Source organism: Salminus brasiliensis, chromosome 19, assembly GCF_030463535.1.
Source record: "Salminus brasiliensis chromosome 19, fSalBra1.hap2, whole genome shotgun sequence".
Taxonomy (NCBI): Eukaryota; Metazoa; Chordata; class Actinopteri; order Characiformes; family Bryconidae; genus Salminus; species Salminus brasiliensis.
The window spans coordinates 10,354,498-10,375,594 of record NC_132896.1 but is presented as its reverse complement, the minus strand read 5'-3'; the positions used below and the strand labels follow the sequence as shown (position 1 = coordinate 10,375,594).

At 39.2% G+C, this 21,097-nt stretch overlaps 1 protein-coding gene across 4 annotated transcripts in view; it reads right to left on the bottom strand.

Moving 5' to 3' along the window:
* Positions 1-21,097, bottom strand: part of glra1 (glycine receptor, alpha 1) — a 68,792-nt gene that overhangs the window by 30,420 nt on the left and 17,275 nt on the right. For 3 of the 4 annotated variants that reach the window (XR_011977900.1, XM_072663619.1, XM_072663618.1), the window contains 4 exons: positions 19,573-19,611; positions 6,693-6,760; positions 2,188-2,411; positions 189-271 (listed from right to left, as the gene is read on the bottom strand). Coding sequence is in view for 3 of the 4 variants with exons in the window: in XM_072663619.1 (XP_072519720.1) it covers positions 189-271; positions 2,188-2,411; positions 6,693-6,760; positions 19,573-19,611 (414 nt within the window). In the remaining variant the exon portion in view is untranslated. The remainder of the gene's footprint in view (positions 1-188; positions 272-2,187; positions 2,412-6,692; positions 6,761-19,572; positions 19,612-21,097) is intronic. The other variant, XM_072663620.1, reaches the window with a different exon arrangement.

Genomic DNA, 21,097 nt, shown 5'->3' with positions numbered 1-21,097 from the left:
TAAGAGCAAGGGCAGGAGCAGCCAGCAGCCTGAGCCTGCAGCATCTCCCCACTGACTGCTGGATCTACTTGAAGGTAGGACTTAAATCACTGTGCTCTTCATCTCTTCCTACGAGCCAGCAAAGCATCCATCTCTGAGCCAGCGAATAAATCCTGGCCGGCTGGCCGTTAGGAGCAGAGTGTACTTACAGCTCTCCAGCTGCATTATACAGGTCTGCACATCCATAGGGAAGTTCTTCAGGTCCATAGGGCAGGCCAGAACCAGTGTTATCCTGTTAACAACAAGAGGATTACAGGTAAATAAGAGGCGCCAAATGCAGCTTCTGCCTTTAAGCTTTCAGCACAGGTCAAAACTTACATGACTGGATGTAGAAATCTGATACATTTTAGGCCACTTTCTCAGATCCATATTAACCAGTAGGACTAGAGTTATTCCTCTGCTTTTTCGACACTATTTAAATGTAATCAGACAGATACATAATTTGTTGCATTGCTTGTCACTTCCAATTTTTTTACCTTTGTCTCAAACACAAGACAAAAATACTGATATGTATTTTAAAGCCTGTTTCACGCCAGATGCAGTAAAGGTGCTGCTCGACGTGCCACAAACAACACACTACTATATTAATCTATGTAGCCTTTCACACCGCAGCTGTAACTCGCTTAAAAATACGCTTTGGATCTATTTTTAACACATGCTGCGAACATCATTCTGCTTTTTCTAGACAGAACCAATTCACAGTATTTGCAGTATTATATATGCAGCATTTTTGCTATGTACAATCTAGGCCAACAAACATATCCTTCTGCTTCTTTGGAAAGTAAGTATTCACTTAAAAAATCACAGAAAAACTATTTATCATCTGATTGTATTTAAAACAAACCAGCAAACAAGATCAAAAACATGCAGTGATGTCTGATCACAGCTAATTAACAAGCTATGTTCAATTATAGTCTACATAAAGATTATTTAAGCAATACACATTCTGTGCAAATGACAGCTACACTTGAACAAAATCTGATTTGTTTTTGCATGAACAAGCGAAAACATGTCTGGCCAATAGATTTCACCCTGATATTGTGCCAACAGGATTCTCTGTGTTACCTGAGCATGCAATTTTGCAACATGGTTGGTTGATTTAAGCTTTTTGTGCATGTGCGAACACTACAGGGTTTCTCAGTCTTGCACACCAGGAGTCTCACATGCAGTTCTTGAAACTTTCCCAACTTTGGCTCTTGGCACAACTATTTTGCATACTGGGTGTCTATTTCACTCACTCCCCACGAAGGCATTGCAGTTAGGCACGCAGTCATATTTAATGTAATGGTAAATTGTCTGGCTTAAAGGCTGTGAGAGCAAGTTACTACTAGTTAATACGCTTTCTCTTTTTCCTCTGATATGAATCCAAGATATTTCTTAAATAAACATTAGGCAGAAGGGTCTAGTGTGCCATGCGCTCCATGTTACTTCATGTGATTCAGACTTGTGAATCTGCAGGTTATCTGAACCTTTTTTCTCCTCTGCAGTACCATAAATGCAAGGTCAATGATCAGTCTGAAATGCTGCTTACATTTGATGTCTATGTTATTTAAGCAGTTTCCCTGATATAAATTCTTATATTATCTTAAATCCCTCCCAGGCTTGATCCATGTCCAAACAGGTCTTTCAGCGGTCTTTCTTGCAACATCTAGTTTTGGTCCCGAAATTAGTCTAAGGCTGTGCACTTCACACATATTCTCCTGCCTTCGTCCTGTGATAGCATCACTACCGCAGAATAACAGTTATTTACCAGTTATTTATCAATCAAAGTGTGTGTGGCGGCTGGTGCAATTTAGAGGGAGTTCACAGCCGAGACCAAACTGAACTGAAGGGTTCATTTGATGGTGTCAAGTTAAGAGATGAGGAAGCTCTGGATCCTACACAAAGCTATCCATTACCCTCCTGTCCTCCAAGCTCTGTTTAATGCTGTGCTGCACGACAGATGAGATCTAAAATCAATCTGGAAATTGGAATTGACTATGTGCTGCTTTTAAAAATGCACAGGCGCATTATCTATTTTGTCTGAGCTTTATCATAAAAAATTTCACGCCTCCGTTCAGGGTTACGACACACAGCCTAAATAAACACGCATAATCGTCTCATCATCTAAATCTAACAGTTAGATCTGGCTAATGCAAGACTGATCACCTTATGCTGTATAACACGTTCCCGTTTTTGGAGATCCTGAGCAGCTTGTTGTCGGTGGTAACCTCGTGGAAATTAGCTCCTTTTTCGTTGGCGAAGAAGAGATCAGGCTTCCAAATGGAGTCCAACATGGAGGGGTCCAGGTCGAGCGAGTCGTCGGGGTATTCGCTGTAGGCCAGTCGCGGGTCATTCCACTGCTGTCTCAGGAAAATGTTCACTCTGTAATCCTGTGACACACAAGCGCAGCAAAGTCAACAGAGCAGAGGTGAGAAGAGCACAGCACCTCCCCTGCAGGCTCTCTACTAACATCAGCACTACCAGCATGTATTTTACTGCTTTTCAGCATTTTCTAGTTGTGTGGTAAGGATGCAGCACAATGCAGAAAAAAAAACACTTTACTAAATATATTGAAATATGTGGACTCTTAATATGAAGTGCTTAAAGATTGGTCTACATTGGTCTTCAAGGTTCCCAAATGGCTGTTGGAAACATCTTCCACTGGTATAGTGTGTGTGCTGTAGTCTCAGAGTCTGATCTCAGTCTCAAGACCAAGTCCTTTCTCAATGCCTGAGCAAGCAGGACGTGCCTTGCATTGTTACTGAAATCAGTAGCATGGTAGAGGGTAGAAAGCCAACCACATCACTGAGTGTGTTTACATGCACTTAGTAATCTGTTCACAATCGGATTGAATAATTGGTTACCAACAGCATACCAATTTCTCCAATACTCCAATTTCTTAGATCGGAGTAAAGTTTAGAAATCAATTAAGAAATCCGATAAAGAGAGAGATTGGATATCTCTTGCTTTTCTCTGTCTGTGCATGTGTGAAAACACACCATGGTACTGCAAACAAACAAATAGTGCCGAACACAGCTTTTAGAGTGATGCTGAAACCAACAACATTATTGATAAATGAAAGTTTGGGTTTTAAATACCGTTTACGCCACGTCTTATTCTGTGAGTTTTTTGGTGGGTTGCAAAGCAGAACTTTGATTACTCCCTGACTCATGTAGACCTGGAGTTCCCCATTATCTGATTACTCATTTGCAAGTAAACTCACTGATCGGATTACTGGCAATATGTGATGTTCTGGAGTTCTGGCATAGTCTACACTCTTATATATAAATAAGCAATTTAAGCAATGCCATAGAAGAACCACTTTTTGTTCCAAAACAACCAGTTTACATAAAAACTGGTTGATATTATTAGGGGTCCAAGCACAAAGTGCTGGATCCTTACTGTTTTTGTTAGGGTTTTCTATATTCTGATTCTGATCTAAAACAAATCGGCCAGAGAAAAACATAGCATGTTAAGCCTCCCTGTGCTGAGAGTGCTTCTTACAACCTGTTCTGTTTGTGTGGTCCTAACTTGGACACAACCTGTCTAATCTGACCACCCTGACTCTTGACTTTAACACAATGTACTCTTTACATTATGGTGAGGGTCTTTAATCCTACTGACAACTGTTCTTTGAAGAATCATCCTTAAAAGTCTGTCTATGGAATGCAAAAATGTTCCTTCAATGGCGCCACTCAAAAGAACCCTTTCTGGCACTTTTCTTTTAGATCATGTGTTTGTGTGTTTGTTGGATTTGGTGATTCAGTTTAAAATGAATCTCATCTTGAAGTCTGATTCAAAATGCTCACAGCACACAAACAAATCCTGCGATTGGCTGGAGGGCCCATTTACATATTGCAGCCAATATTACAATAATGATTAACAAATATATTGTGCAGCTCGTTCATTTGGCTAAATGCGGCTTGGGTGAGTCAGTCCATCTCTTTCCTAATTGAATTTCTGAAGACAGGCTGGCACAAACATGAGCCGCGTGAAAACGAATCCCATAAAGGCGAGTAGCAGTTCCTCCCCACACCAAAAGTCTCAGTCGTGACTGTCAGCTCCTTGCAAAAACAGACATGCAGTTTCTGGAAGATCATTAAACTGTCTGGGCAGTAATGAACCTCTGGATGACTTATTAGTATAGTAGGAAATATACTAGGTGACCTTTGCGATGGCAATCAGCCACAGCATTTCGGGCAATTATACTAATGTGAGGTGACCTGTCAGTTCTCCGAATTTCTAGATATTTTGAAGGAGGAGAATCATCTGTTTCAGGTTATTAGATTTATGTCTCGGAAAGAACAATCGCTACAGCCCAGTCGGGGTAGCAGTCCTTATTGATTTCCCAGTGTCAATATTTTCCCCTTATAATAAACAACCCATGCCCGCTGTAAAATAACAATCAACTTCTCTATAATAAATAATCCACGTGCACTGGAAAATAACAGTGCCGCACAGTAAAACAGTGGTGCACGTTTCCTTTGTTTTTATGGCTTTAGGTCATTTCTCAGGTGTTCTTTGTTCTAGAGGAACATGCTAGATTACCACGGGTTTCATAGTTAATTGTAAATCGTTTTCTTTAGTCAACTATGGTTTTATGACATCCTTTACTACAGCCATCTCTGGACGGAGAACAGGATGCCTAAAGCGAAAGGCTATCCTTCAAAGACATTGCTATTTTCCAACAGAATGATCTAGCAAACAAGCAGAGAGTGGGCACACATTCATCAGCACAAACTAAAGGGGAAAGAAAAAAAAGAGGAAAAAAAGACTTCATATTTCCCTCTATGATTTCTTCAGGCTAAAGAGACTGATTTATGACAACAGCCCACACATAATGTGATTCAAGCCCAAGGCCAGATCCCTTCCTGACGGTGACATATTAGAAAAAGTTTGGCTGTTCGCGCGACTCTGCCTCAACTAACTCCGCTAACAAATGGCGAGACTTTCTGGGATTTATGCGCTTACTCTCTAACCTTCTCTAGCAAATGAAGAGCCGGTGAGCTAATTAAATAGCCACTCGTCACTCCCCTGGGTGCCGTACCTTCGGTGCGGCGTAAACAATTAGGACAGGCACGGTCCAGCGGGGATTGCTGGTCCCAGCAGTGGCCGGAGCTGGGCGGATCATTACGGCATGAAACATTGTTCTCAGCAGCCTTATAAGCACTAAAGATTTATCGACGTCATTCCGGCTGTGAGCGCCTCTCCGCACTCCATCGGCCGGCCTCTCTCTCGCGGGTCTTAGGCCGAGCGTCGGCCACGCGGATCAATTCCACTGGCCGTGGAGGGAAAATGCTGCATTCGTTCTGCATGAACTGTTGTCCTGCAGGCTGCAGCAGTTTCCGGGCAGCACAGTGGTGGCTGAGTGGGCCTCGTAATCTGCAGGCCTCCTGGAGAACGTCTGAAAGGACTGTGAAGGGCTTGTGAAAGGGTGTGAATAGACATCAGCAGGCGCGTTTCATCACCTCCCGTGGTGCCCTTAAGTAATACAGGGTGTCCTGTGTACTGTTTGTCCGACAACATGGTGGGGAAAGTTGTCGGATTGTGTGTGAATCAAATGTGGCGGCGACTAAGGGCAAAGCCGAGTCAGCACTTGCGTGTACGAGTGTGAAAAGGCACTCACTCACTGTGCGTGCTTAATCAAACATTCAATAAAGCAGCAATGTGACACCACAGCCTATAGGCACAGACTTTTTATAGGCATGCACAATGGTGCCACAGTGTCTTCTCTGCATCCCGTTTAAAACTCTGTCTGAATGTATGCTACAGAATAAATAATTTCTTAAGAGTGACTTGAGAATGTGGTATTTATTAGGTTTTTTAATGATTCAGAAAATTTAGTATTTGCTTAATAAAGCGGTAACACTTCATTTTTTAAGATTACAACTTGAGGTTGATTAAGATCATGTTTTTTGTGCAATAAAGCTTGATGTAGACATTTCTTTATGCATTATGCATTGGCATTTAGTCTTTATGACCTGTATTAGTAAATAATTAGAGGTACGTATGTAAATATTACTAATGATAGCATTATTGGTTTTTATAATGCACAACAAACATTGTTACCACCCTGTTATGCAAATTTTAGTTTTTCTAATTAGTGATGAACGCAACCTATAGCACCTAAAATGTCACACGAACCAATAAATCTGGCATTATCTAGAACCAGTCTAAGTGCTGCCCATTATATTCTTACAACATGTATATTTATGCAACAACTGGTGCTCATCAATTATTTGAATAACAATAACAAAGTAAGTAGAGTGGTAACAAAGTGAATTGTGAAAGTTTATTGTGATTTATTACAATTAACCATGCCATTATTAGTGACTTTCACATGACATACCTCAAATTATGTTCTAATAAAGACCATAGGGATTAAATCATGACATACCATAGTGAATAAATTAATTAGAACTAAACTAATTAGACTCTATTTTTGTTGCTTAAAATTAAATGTTTCCCATTAATGCTATCTTAATTCAATACATATTTAAATGCAGGTAAAATAAGGTATTCTACACATACTACATTTTCAGTAGATTAGAATTAAAGTACACATCATAAAAGGTGCTGATTTTGGCAAAATATCACATATATGTTGTTTTGTTACATCCATAGTATTTTTGTTTTAAATGCAAGCCAATAAAAGAATTCATCACACTCACCATTGTTGTTTCAGCAATGGATCCAAAACTGTTAATAAAAATGTTGCATGTTACGTTCACAGGGGGACCTGTGGAAAAGCGCAAAACAGATATATTAGCCAAGCTAGATATAATACCAGCCAAGCTACCACATATTAAGCTTAGTTGAGCTCTATGCTAACACATACTTTAACATTAAAAGCTTACAAGCATCATAACTTACCTGCATGTTTTTTATTTGTTTTTTGGGGCTTAAGACATGCACAAGTTAATCTTTGTATCATTTACAACACAACCTATGGCTACAACCATTATCCTTGTAAAGCATTACTGGCCAAGGTGACACTGGCTAAGGTGCATTCCCTAAAAATAAAGGCAGTGTATTGTCAGATGAGGTAAGATACTTTGTTAACAGACGAGCTAAAATAAATTCCTCTCGGAGGACAAGCCTCAAGGTTAGAGAAAATAATGCAATGTTGAGGTGACCCTCCTTGGTGGGCTGGAATACCTGCTAGTACAAGCATTAATAAGATTAGACCATGGCAGGAACAGACTCTCAATGAAACCTGAGAGGGCAACGCTGTAAACAAGCAAGCCATTATTCTTTACTTGAGTCGTGAGGTCCATGTCTATTGTATAAAATATGATTGCCAGGATGCTTTCTGTTTCCAAACATCAATAATGAAATTAAGAGGAATAATGAAAATCAAAGAGGAAAGTGCTATGAATTCCTTATTGCTGAAGAATTAAAAGTAAAAACACCATCATCTCTGTACTGTGGTATGAAAGGAAGAGGAGATATTCAAAGAGACACAACGCTCACAACCTCATAAATACTCTGTCAAACTGTTCCATGCTTCCCATACGGTCACGCACAGGCCTGCTAAACAGCCTGTTGAAAATGTAACTCTGTTTCTGCCTGTGCTGAATAGGTAGGTTTGTTGGAGAGAAACACATTTCGGTATATTTACCCCACATACTTCTTGGTATTTTCTTGGTATGAAACCTAAAGTTTTCCATTATAAGACCCAAAATTTGCACTAAATTGCAGAGCATTACTGTAGAAAACGTGAAGATTATGTCTAAACGAAAAGGTTTAAATCAGCAGCAGGTTGGACAACTTTCAATTTGAAGGTTTCCTTCACAGGGACTTCATAACATACGCATACATTTCAAAACTCCTGAAGAATGATTAGAAATATTCCAAAATGAACTGGAATAAAATCTGTATACATTCATTTCCATTGAAAGTTACATTTTTTTCTCTCCTCTAAAGTCTACATTTTGAAGATAAAAGGATTTTGCATGATGGCAATAATGAGCATTGAACTATGTACTTATAAAGTAATATTTTAACTCTTAGATCTAGACACAATCACACACCTCTGAGATGACATATGATTATTTTGTGAAGTAAATGATATTGTATTGTGTTATATTATGTTAATTGTTCCATTTATTTTACACTGCTATGAAGCAGCATTTCCAGGTAAAAGTTTGGACCACGCTCACTGTGGGCTTTAGCAAGGACAGGCAACTTAAGAAACTTGGGCTAGAATTCTGGCCAGTGTTAACTGATGAGACTAAGCCTATGCCCCTTACCGAGCAAAGGCCGAACATGAGTTGGAAGAGGAGGCGGAGTTGGGGCAGGAAAAGGAGTGTTTTTATAGGGCGTGTAATAATGGAAAGGCATAGTCCTTCTCTCCCAAACTTTAGTTATTTTATAACTCCACAAATGCTCATCATTTTCGTTTAAGGCCCTTAATGTCAAGGTATTGTCAAATTCATCTTCATCATCTTGTGATCACTGGCATAAGCTGCCTATAAACATTAAAGAATTGCTGTATAAATATCCTATTCTATGCTTAAGCAGGTGTTATGCAGTCCCTATGTAGATAGCCAATTAACAAATGTTACTTAATAACAATTTTAATTGTTTTTTGACTCAACAGGTTTTCTGTTCTTTTCCGAGTACCGGGAAACATGGCCAGATTACTGTCTGTGGTAATCGAGCGTACACTACAGATGTGGTAGCTAGAGATGAGGTTGAATACCACTGGAGCGAGCCTTTTGAGGCCAATTAGGTCTATACGTGCACTGGGTGGCTTCTTGTCCTTTTGCTGCCGGTGTTCTCTCTCCATTCGGAATAAATTGTCTGGTCTTGACATTGCCGGCTGCACGTGACGCAGTGCTATAGGGAGTTGTAGCGCCCTCACTGCTGCAGCCCTTCATTTGCCGGCCCCTCCAATGAGGAGCAGAGAAAGGGAGAGAGACGGTGGTGCACTCGTTAACTGTCAGGCCTCAGTGACTCATTGCCCGGGATGATTTGCTTTACCATGCTTTTGCCAAATGATCTGCTAAACCCTGCAAACAAAGCAATCCTGAACCCGACATGCTGAGAACGGCCCCAACAGCCGGCAGATGACAACTTTTTTTTTTTTTTTGTAAGCTGCTCTGCCTTAGCCAATCAAATTCTCATTTCAGCAACCATACCACCCCGTCACACTCCGTGTAGAAAATGAAGTAGTTAAGAAGCGTCACACGTTTCACTGCGCTACTGTGTATTGCGCCATCATAAACACAACGCATACCCTCCCACGGGGCTGCTCTGCAACACCCACCCACACGCCCCCCAAGAGCTTTTCAAAGCTTCACGAATACTTTGTCTCAAATAGTAAGGTAAGACAATTTAGTTCTTTAAAAGCTGAATGAAGACATTTGCAGATTCATTACAGAGATTGTTTCGTCACCTACAGCAATAAATCTCTTTTCCGCGCCCCCCCCCTCCCCCTCCCCCCAAGTAATTCTAACCTTCATGGGTTGCAGACAAATTACACGTTTGCCCACAGATGCAAATGCAGAGTGCACCTAGAGAGCAATACACTGTTTTATTAACCAACCAACACTCTGCAGCGTGGCAACTCCTTTCTTTCAGGCTGAGTCACGAGTAGCCCTGTTGTCAGCTTCAACTGTGACAGTGATGGCAGTCGAGCATCCTGGAGCTCTACGGTCCTGCAAGTTTCAACTCTAACCCAAATCCAGCACAACCCATGCAGCCATTCATAGACTTCTGAAGGCAGTTGGAACAGGTGGGGTGGATTAAATTTGGATGTAAGGTCTGTGGGAAGGTAGCTCATCAGAAGCTGGTTTGGAGACCACTGGTCTACATGATCCATACATGGAAACAGAGCTGCTAAATTATGCTACTTTATGGTGAGGTTATATTTATGAGTTTTTTAGCCTGGATTTTTGAATGAGGCACAATACAGGGTAGCCAATCAGAGCAGAGACCATTGTTATAAAGGCACAGTTTCATTTTAAGAAAGAAAGGTAAGGTACACTCTTAAAAATAAAGGTGCTTCACAGGGTTCTTTGCATGACTCCATACAAAGAACCATGTTTGTAATAGGGATTAAGTGAGTGAGTGTGAAGTACCTTTCAAAGGCCTACAGAAAACCTTCAACTGATATAAAGGTTCTTTACCAATGTAAATGTTCTCCACACTCACACATTTCCATTACAACATTTTTTTTTAATGGAACTAGAAGCAGTTCATCTATGGTGTCATTCAAGGAACCCTTTGAAGCACCACTAAACTCATGCAAATGTCATAAATAGACCTTGAGAAAAAATGAACTACAGGACAAAATTTAGGACATGGGCTCTTTAAAGCCAGTTCTCCTACAGAACACTGTGTCCAAAATAGTGTCCCCACATGGCACCCCTCCGAAAAGCGAAGGGAATAAATTTATTACAATCAACAGGCACTCAAGATGCCTCCCCGATAAGTGGAGTGCCACTGATGAAAATGTGCCATATAAATAAAGAAATCTTAATGATATTGCTTAGGCTAAAAATCCAGCTGCTCTCAGCAGAAAACACAATGGTCGGGGCACATTAAATATTCATATCGCTTAGGCTGTACCTATAAGGTGTTGGCAAGGCGAATTCACTTTTTATTGCACTAATATACAGGATATTGCTCACAAGCATGGACGAGTGCTGCACTACTCATCCTGCTCTCTGCGCAGAAGCGGAGAAAACAAAGTGCTCTCCAGCCTCCTCCTCCAGAAGTGCACAGCGCTGTATGTCAACAGTAGGGTAAATGTCAAGAGCCCTTTGCTGCTCTTCATGCATAAACGTCTGAGCTGACTCGCAGGGTTTCTACTGGAATGGAGCGTTTTTCAATTTGCGCCTCAATATAGCAGCTTCTGCAATACACAAAATAGGACGTCAAGCTCCCACTTGATCTGACGAACAGAGAAAGTTCAACCTGAAGTTGCAAGCAAATGGCCCTGGTGGGTATTCACTTTGCAGAATACTAATCATATACCCATACTTTCTCCACTGCATCAGCAAGTGTGGGAATCCGGTGTAATTTTCTACAGATTCCCAAAATGTCACAGTGAATGGCTTTACAACTCCCTTGTGTGAAGTAGAGAAAACTGTCTTGCCATGACAATATAGAAAATAATGTTGAGGAAAGAGGTTCTGATAGCCTGCCTAACCATCCCTATCCATACCATCAAATGAATAAAGATTATTTCTGGTAGACAGCCTCAACTAAAAGCTTTTCTAAACAGCTCTAGAAATAAAATGGCTATTTAAGCCTGACCCATGTCCGATCCTTTGTTTTTGAGCCATTGTACTAGAGGCGCTGTAAACTGACCTTATTCCCAACCTGCAGTAGTGAGGTGTGTTTTTAAAAGGTAAGAAAGCAGTTTAGGTGCCTACATTGTATAAATACAGTGTTTTATAATAGGATATAAATAAAAAAAAACATCTGTAGTTCTTCTCTTTTCTCCTGATATGTGCATGGAAAATGGGCATGTTTGGCCATTTGAACATGACTGTTTGAATATTATCTCCAATTTCTGGCCATAAACTACTGTAAAACAGTTTGCCGGTTTACCAGTAGGAGTTCAGTATTGGCATTGTACCAGCATTAATACAGCACACTCAACATTTGGTGCTTGTGTTAAAAAAATAATTATAGCCCCAAAAATAAATCTGTCCAGAGTGTTTACTATTACACACATCAAAAATGATTTAATGGCAAACAAATCACAAGTAACCTTGCATTAGAATGTATAACAACCCAAAAATTTAAACTATAAAACAAAAAAGGTTTTTGGAAATTTCCTTTCATGATTAACTGCCAGCAAATCTTTTATTTAAAAAAATTGTATGGGGTTGTATTCTCAATCAAAGCACAAAGATCAGATGAGTATCAGCTGAAACTCAGCGTTTAGGGGCTTGGATCAGGATATAACTACACATTTTGTACTGCTGTTGGTAGTTAATTTCAGCTAGAAGTTATACCGCTTTCCTAACCAGCTCCATAAGAACAACTAAATTAAATGCACTGAAATACACTCCTGCTGGTAGATACCTTCAACTGAAATCCAAAATGCTTTGTTAATTATATTAATAAATGCAACCAACTAATGCAAATACAAACAACCACATAACTAAAAAAAGGAAACAAAAAAATATTATTACTTTTGGAAGGTACCTTCCACGAACAGCTATCCTAACCAGCGCAATACATACAATAAAATGAAATACACAGAGGCCAGATATCATCAACTAAAATCCAGTCTAATCTATCCTAATAAATGCAACCAAATGAACAAAAAAAAACAAACAAACAAATGATTTGTGTTGGTAAACATATTTACCGATCCTGTCCTGAAAATCTGAAGCAGCCAAATATTCCTACATTCCATTTCTACTCTACTTAAGATTGCCTACCTAAACCACAGCAACATCCAAATAAGGAGAAGGAGCTTTGAACACAGGCCCACCATCCATCATTGTACGGTTCATTCAGCTAGAGGCGACCCTCACCATTAGAAGGATTGTATTAAAATTCATAAGCGCCTGGCAGCGGTGGGCCAGGCTGGGGGATGGGGTGGGGAGGGGGGTGGGGGGGTGTAAGGCTGCATGGTGACAGCCAGTTGCAGAGAGAGAGAAAGAGAGAGAGAGAGAGAGAGAGAGAGAGAGAGAGAGAGAGAGAGAGAGACTGAGCTTGCACTGTCACATGCCTATAAGTAATGACAGGCTGCTAAATTACCAGAATCCCTTCCTGCCCTTAAGGCTAGCACTGACTGACGGGGGGACATGACAGCCCCGGAGGAGTGTGCATGGAGAGGGACATAAATCAATAGCGGGGCTGCGGCACACGGGCTGGGATAGAGAACCAGTTGACTGTGGCGTGATGATACTGGATTACGAGGTTAGCTTTCTTCCCCAGATGAGATGGATATCACACAATGGTCAACGACCAGGTGCCAGGTGTTTACTGCAGGGTTCTGCTCATGGTTTTAGCCATTATGTCTAAAGCTAGCAGTCTGCACGGGAACATCACTGCTGCGCAGAGCAAATAAAGAGCATGGAAAATATAGTTGGGCATCCAAATTAAATCATTTTTTTTTTAAATGAATAAATTATGATTAGTCAGATTGCACAGTGTTAATGTATTCTTTAAAATCTGAAACAGAGACTGATGGACACACCCAGCCATAGTTTCTTATAGGTTTATAGTTTATATTATTTCCAGTGAGACATTCTGTAATATTTCAAAGGCTTTGAGTAATCTTTGTTTAGTTAAAGCAACATTATGTAGTATTTCCTTTAAAATGGCAGCTTCACAATGACTGTGATGCTCCACTGACTTGTAAAAGGGAGAACTGCATCTGCATTGCTACTAATCTGGGTTCAGCATGCTGCTAACCACACTATGTAACTTTGGTGAAGCAGGTAAGGACAACACTTGGGAGAACTGTCCCAAGTAACACTGTCTTTGGTCATATTTGTGTAAAATCCTTTAATATTACTGTACCATCAGCCCACATGCTTCTTTCACTTTCATTGACGTTTTAGCAGCTTTTTCAGAAAATCACGTCATTTAATGGTGATCTTTTTTGTATGCCATAAATTCTCAGATTACTCAACTGAATTAAAATCATACAATATATAAGGATATATTGGTGTCTGGATGTCAATACATAATGATATTGTACTGCACTTGGTATTATAGTTTACATGGTACAGCCACTTTACCTCAATGAGACGACGTGAGTGAATCTATCATACAAAACAATCAATAGGTCACAATTACAGATTATTTGGGACATCACATGTGTCTTCTGGATATCATTAATGCAATGTACTGCACTCCCTGCATTTAATATTCTTATTTATTTTTCTACTAATCTTATTCTATCTCATTTTCTATCTGTGTATAAATCCTTATGCTGCTGCAATGTGAGACTTTCCCTCTAGGATTAATAAAGTGCTCTATCTATATCCTAATTGTAAATGTAATCAATAGAGACAACCCTAAAATACATACTGAACCACAGGTACGCCAAATAAATAGAACCATATCAGTATCAGCAGCGCTGTAGCTGGATGTTTAGATGATGCTGAACAACTGTGCTAAACCATGCCGTGTTATTCATTTAACTGCCCTTCGTACCATCTACAAAAGAATGCGACATTTCTCTATTTATTCTCTCTTTTTTTAATATTTATGTACCAAAAAGGCATCGAACAATCAAACCAGTGCATTCCCAACATAGTGATTTCCTTAAGATGGCACTTTTTAAATATCTTGTCATTGCATTTGTGACAGCATTGAATATAGACAAATATCTAAATGTGGCAAAAAGGTTTACACTGAACCTTTCATTTAAGAGTAAAAATAGGGTCGTCCATTATGTTATAATAAAAAATTATATTTAAAAATTATTTAAAAAACAAATTGAACAATTTAATTGATCATAATTCCCCTCTTTTCCGAAATGTTATTGATCAGTAAAGACATGTTTGTCTCTGAAGTTTGGTTCTTTCGTTTTGCAGTGGGCTAAAAGACTAGTATCATAGAAGTCTATTAAAATAAATAGTTCAGGTATTTGGCAGAATTTGCACAAGCAAAAATATCGAACAATCACCCCAGAATTCCCATATCAATGCATCCCTATGGCAGTATCTAACACTGAGATCCCTAACCCTAATTAGGTAACCCTAGTATCTCTCTATAGCATTGAAGGGGGGAATTCTGAACAGTACTGAGTGTAGAATACAGTTTTTGTGGCCTAAAGGTTTACCCTGCGATACACAGGTTCAAATTGAGGATAGGCCGCATCTCATGTTCTATCTGGAGTGAAGTCCACGATAGAAGCAGCGCCGCTTTAAATTGCCTGCCAGTTACCGGCGATATGACTGTGACCATCTGACTGGCTGTCAGCTCTGTCCTATACCAGCAGCATTTCACTGTACTGTGTTGTATTGTGGTGTACAGCATGATCTCAGGGGATTGTTACAGCTGTCTACACTCTTTTAAAAAAGCGTCTCTTAAAATGTGTGTTTTGATGAGGCCACAACAGTTTTGGATGCAACCGTTTTTAACTCCTCAGCTCCTGAATGGTTCCTTTTTCCCATCTAGGATGAGATTTGATAGCTATAAGAAGCTGCTACACAACATGTGTTATTTTTTTATTTTATTTATGTTTGTTGTTTATTTTTTTTATTTAACGTACATTTTTACTAACAACTGAAATTGCCACATATGTCAAGTAAACCAGTAGTATTTTGAACATTTAACCATACAATTCAGCTGTTAAAATGTATTCATAGATGCCAATGACAAGTGACCTTTTATTGACCTGAAGATGCAATGAATTATCTATTTAGTAGTTTTTACACTGTAAGTGAAATGGTCACATTTGGACACACTTTCTGGGCTAGTTTCTGCTTCTGGTGGGTGAGTTTTAAGACAAATTAAGGTTGACAATCCTGCCTGTTCAGTCATAGCATCATTCAGCATCATTCAGTCATGTTGCTCTTCTAAAGCAGGCCAAAAAACACACCAGCCCAGCACAATGTTTAGCAGAAACTCATTTAGTGTGTTACTGTACTTTCTGTAAAACTAATTATTATTATTATTATTATTATTATTAATTGAATATTTTACCAAAGACATGCAGTTAATCACCTTCTCTATTTTCCCTCTGTATGATCTGATCATAATATTACAGCAACTCCTAATTTCTTCATTATTTTGCTAGTTTAGGTTCTATATTGAGGAAAACTAAGCTCAAAACAGTGCTGTTTGGAGGAAATGTGCACAGTACCAGTAAAAAGAGACAACATGCCTCAGCTTAATCTGAACTGACTATCACTGTATGACCTTTATTCAACACAACATATTACATAACAAAGGGAAATGTAATTCCAAACACAATAAATTACTTATAAACCTGATATATTCCTACCTGACTCCGGCTCCTGTGTTAACGTCACTCACCCAAATGATTCAAATGAGCAGATAAGGAATTATCTTGCTTAAAACGTAAGCCTGCAGTGTGGTGGCTGCACTATAGCCAGACTAGCTCTAAAGAAGATATTTAGATGCTTCAGAATGAAGCACAATTTACCACAAAAAAGGGAGGCTGATTAACATAAATTCTCTAAATGCATATCCTGGAGTCCATTTCTAAATATGGGTTTGTATGGATTTATTCAGCAAAAATGTTCTTAAATATTCTCGACGTGACCTGTTTTTTCCTAATTCTTTTTGTGCCTTGAAGAATTATGTATGTGCACCCTTAAGATTTATGTGAATGATCTCTGTTTTGATTGGCTGTCCTGCTGTGTACCTCACAACACTGATACAGCCCTCACAGCTTCAATGTGAATAGACATGGCTAAACTACTGCAGGCTGAATATATGCAGTATATGTGGATATATGCAGAAATGTTGGTTTTGTGATCTCACAAAAACAATAATCCAAAGCAGACCATTTGGATTTGGGAGTGAACGGCATGTTTACAATCTTTAACTGTGTTTATATAATCCATTACACTCTAATTTTATTGCAAATAAGTAATGATACTTTAAAATGTTATGATATGGACATCACAAAACATCACAAACCTATTGAAAATAGATCATAAATATTGATATATAATAAATACATTGCTTTAATTGCACAAAACAGGCATAACATAGACGTTGCAGGAAAATGAGATAAACGACCAGATTGCCTTCTTTGGACAATGACAATTAGTCAGTCCATCAGCAGAAACTATGTGTAAATTAAGTGGAATTCCGTACCTGGAGGAGTAACAGCCCTGCTTCTGTCCAAACAAAGAGCATTAGGTACTGTATCCATTACTCAATATGTTATTCAAGATGTAGACATTCTAATATTTACACATCCAAAGCAACCCCAGAGAACAGAGCACAAAAACAACAGTGCTGGAAGTGTACAAACTGTAGCTTTCCAATTCATCTGAGAAAGGCAGAGCTCCAGTACATCATTAATAAAAAAGCCAATGTAATGCATATCACACGTTTTCGGGGCATTTGTGAAGAATACTACAAAGACCAAGTCCTAATCTTTTAGAGAATAAGTGATAATTAAAAGCTGGATGATGAATACAGAATAATCCCCTGTAAGGAGATTTGTGGATCCTGATTCTGTGATCGTTCATTTGAGAAGCTGGCGCATTGACAAACATCCCCGAGGCTCAGCATTACTCAACACAAAGCCTTTGCATCCGGGAGCGAGGCGCGTCTATAACAGGCTGAACAGTTCTTAATAAAGCTAAATAACAGGGCTCTAATAAGAATTCAGTGCCAGTGCTGAGCCCAGAGGACTACGACTGCAGTCACAGTCACGAGTGCTACACTTCTCCTCACCACACACAGCAGCTGAGAAACACCACATCAGCAGCAATATCGGTTTGTACGTAGACTTTAACTCAATACAGTATTTGGGTTTAGGATTTGTTTTTTAACCCCTGAAACTGCAATCTTATTATCCAGGTATTCTTCTGATTTTTATTTTGCAACTAAAGGGCATATAAGATGGTATGGAATATGATCATGATACACAATTCAGATTTCCACAAATATGTATTTACACAATATGTATATATCACAATTGTTTTTTGCCCTAAAATACAAAATATAATTTTATATATAAAATATATAAAACAATAATGCAAATTAAATTATTTAATATTTTTATAAGATAACTGAAAAAAACTAAAACATTTGTAATATTTTTAAGGAATATAAAAATAACTGTTAAAATCTAGTAATAATAATAATAATAATAATAATAATAACAACAACAATAACAGGCCAATGTCCAATCAGCTGTATGTTAAATGTATTGTTTAATGACTACCCACACCTTAAAAGGGGTTATGCAATAATATAGAAAAAACACAAATCAGAGACAACAAGATTTAAGGCTTATTTGCATTCTGGTCCCCACTGTCCTTACTACTACTATGTAGTTTACAGTTAATAAATACTGGATGTTGATGTTATTTGTCTACAATTCGTGTACGTGTGTGTCATTTGTGATACATGTGATATTTAATAACCCTGTCACAATGCAAACCCCAGTAACTACTGTAACTTAATCCGTAATTACTATGGAATTACCATACATACACATACATACTTCCTATAATATAATCCATGTATTTGTAAGGATCTGAAGTGTGTGGTCAGATACGGGCTGTTGCAGTTTCAGGGGTTAATAAGCAAAAAGCTGTGTGTTTTTACCCAAGTACAGCAGTGCGTTTCTCACCCTTCTGGCTGAACTTAGCCACGTGTGAAAACTCAATTTGATCTTAATCCAGCAATCGAGGAAAATCAGTGGTCCAGCGATAACGCCTAGCCCAGCCTCTTGAGTCTCAAGGGCAAAACACATTTGACAAAATAGTTCTAAAGCCAAGCTCCCCAGCTCAGTACAGCACCAGGAACCGCGGAGCATCCAGAGCAAAAATCCAAAAAGGCCATTTCCCACAGAGATGCCATCTTTAATAATAATCCAGACCAGACTGAATGTTTTCTGAACACTGAGCCTGTTCAACTGGTGCACCAATGCTATAAATAGCTGCACTCCATGGGCAAAATACCATATTGGGATTACAGTGCATCATTATTAACTATACCACTTGTGATATAGTCAAACATCTTGATAAAACAGCAACAAACACTGGACGGCAGTTTTCTTTACCAAACGTATTTACGTTTGTTGGATAACATGAATATCTACAATTATTAAAACCCACAGAATTACAGCTGGAACATCTGGAGCCATTCAGGATTCTCACAGCACACCATAAAAACTACTACGATATATTAAAGGGTGCATTCAAATATATACAATCCCATTACTGCAAGAGCCAATACTGCAATAACAATTACCAAATAATATATTGCACAGCTCTAGTAGACCCTCAGAAAAATAAAGGTGCCAAAATGGGTTCCTTAGAGTGAAGCCATAGAAGAATTACATTTGGTCCCATTAAGAACCACCCTTCAGTGGCTGGATCTTTACCCAAATGTGTTTGTAAAAGAGATATTTGAATTTGAATCTTCTGAAAGCTTTAGGGACCTCTTCATATTGTAAAATGCCCAGGACCAATTTGAAATTACAACAGAACCATATACATACATCCAAGAACCATTCAGGAACCTTTATTTTTTTAAGAGTGACACAGGTTTAGCGAACAGCTGGATCTTAGCAGAAAATATCAGCTATGTTATGCTCAGACTCAGACCAAAAAACAGCATTGACAGTGCTACAACAGCACTGGGCTGCACAAGCTTTCAACCGTTAAAATGCTGACAGTAGGCTGAAAGCGCTCTTAATTACTCTCAGCATCACCATTTCACAAACAAACAATCAGACTGTCTGAAGAACATTATGGAGAGAAGGAGCTAGAAACACATCAGCACACATCTACAGGTAGCCCATGTAGCCCAGAAACTAGTCTAGGTGTTGCTTTAACTATGTTAATGGGACATTGCTCCAGGTGCATTAACCACTAAGCTTGATTATTCCTGGATTGAAGAAAAAGGAAGTACCTTTCTTGTGAGTACCATCCGATTTGGAGCCTTGTGGGTCTAATAAAAAAAAGATCAGGATTAAACACATAGTATTCTAACAGCAATATTGTTATGTTGTTATTTCCTCTGAAGAAACAACAACAGGAAAAAAAAATCAGAAAAAATAGAAGCATTGCTCAATCCTTCGATTAGTTTTACTTGCCAACACTTTGGGCTTTGAAGTGTATGGCGGGGAAAGACTGGGGCCAACATACTAAAGGCAAGAGCAGGTAGGAAGGATGCACTTATCTGTCCACAAGGTCAGCGGGCAGGAGAGGAGGCGATGCATAGAAATGAAAGGGGGGAGGGGGGGGGTTGCAATGCAGATTTCATTATGGGAGGCAAAAGGTGGGTTAGCAAAATGCACTAAGAGATGCAATACACTAGAGAGAAGGGAAAATGCAAAGACTACATGTCAAACTGGCTTCGCTTTGAACGTTTTTCATTTTTCTCGGCTGGTAAATTGAAGAAAACCAATTTCCTTAATCCTTTCCTTAAGGCTCCTTTACTTGACATTGATTGTATCTACTCCCAACAGATTGCGGGACTGTGCCATACCAAAGGAATGAGAACTTGCTCGGAGGCAGTGGGAGCATTCAAAAGAGAATGCCTGGTTGGTACTGTAGCCTCACTATGCTTCATTAGAGTGTGTAATCAATGAATTGCGGCATTTTCCCTTATGTATTTTTTTTTTAAGCAGACAGCGAAACAAGCACTATTTGGCCTTCATTTTTCACCGTAAGTGTGAAAATCTTTCAAAATTGCCTTTTACCAGCTTGCGCAGAGGGTACTTTCATCATCATTACCATGTGTACGGGGCAGCACCACACAATGAGAGCATTGTATCCTCGGTTTGAGACATCAGAAGGATTAATATGGCTAAAAGAATAACAATGGATTTCTTGTAGAGTGTAAATGCCATTAACCACGGTGGAATGGATAATACCACACAAAAGTTTCGAGAACATTTGAGCTTGCCTGTTGAGCAAAAAGGATTAGCCTGGATATTATAGGAGGGATTTTTCATAGGCAGATATTCCTCGCAAATACACACATACATACACGCGCATACAAACGGCTCGCTCTGCGCTCTGGAAAGTCTGTAAGGCAAAATCATCATTATCTGCCTGGTGAGGAATGAGAATGTGCCTGGATGAAAGATTCTTGTTGACTGCAGTAATCCATCTGTGTTACTTACAAGGGAACTCACTCGGAAAACGAAGCGCAATTACTTGGCACAAACATGAACTGCTGGAGACAGGTGACTTAAGCTCTGTAATGTGAGGCATTTTTCCTTCTATCATTCTACATGACCCCCGATCCTCAGCACCGGCGTAATCCTGCACATCCAAAAGAGGCTTATCCTTTGTGAGGAGGAGCTATATGAACTATTCAAGCTCAGACACCTCTGACCCAGCTTTGAGGGGGCTTTGTTAAAGTTCCGTATTAGATAATGGCCAATTACAAAAATCAGCCCTAATCTTTCAGTAAAAGAGCTGAATTT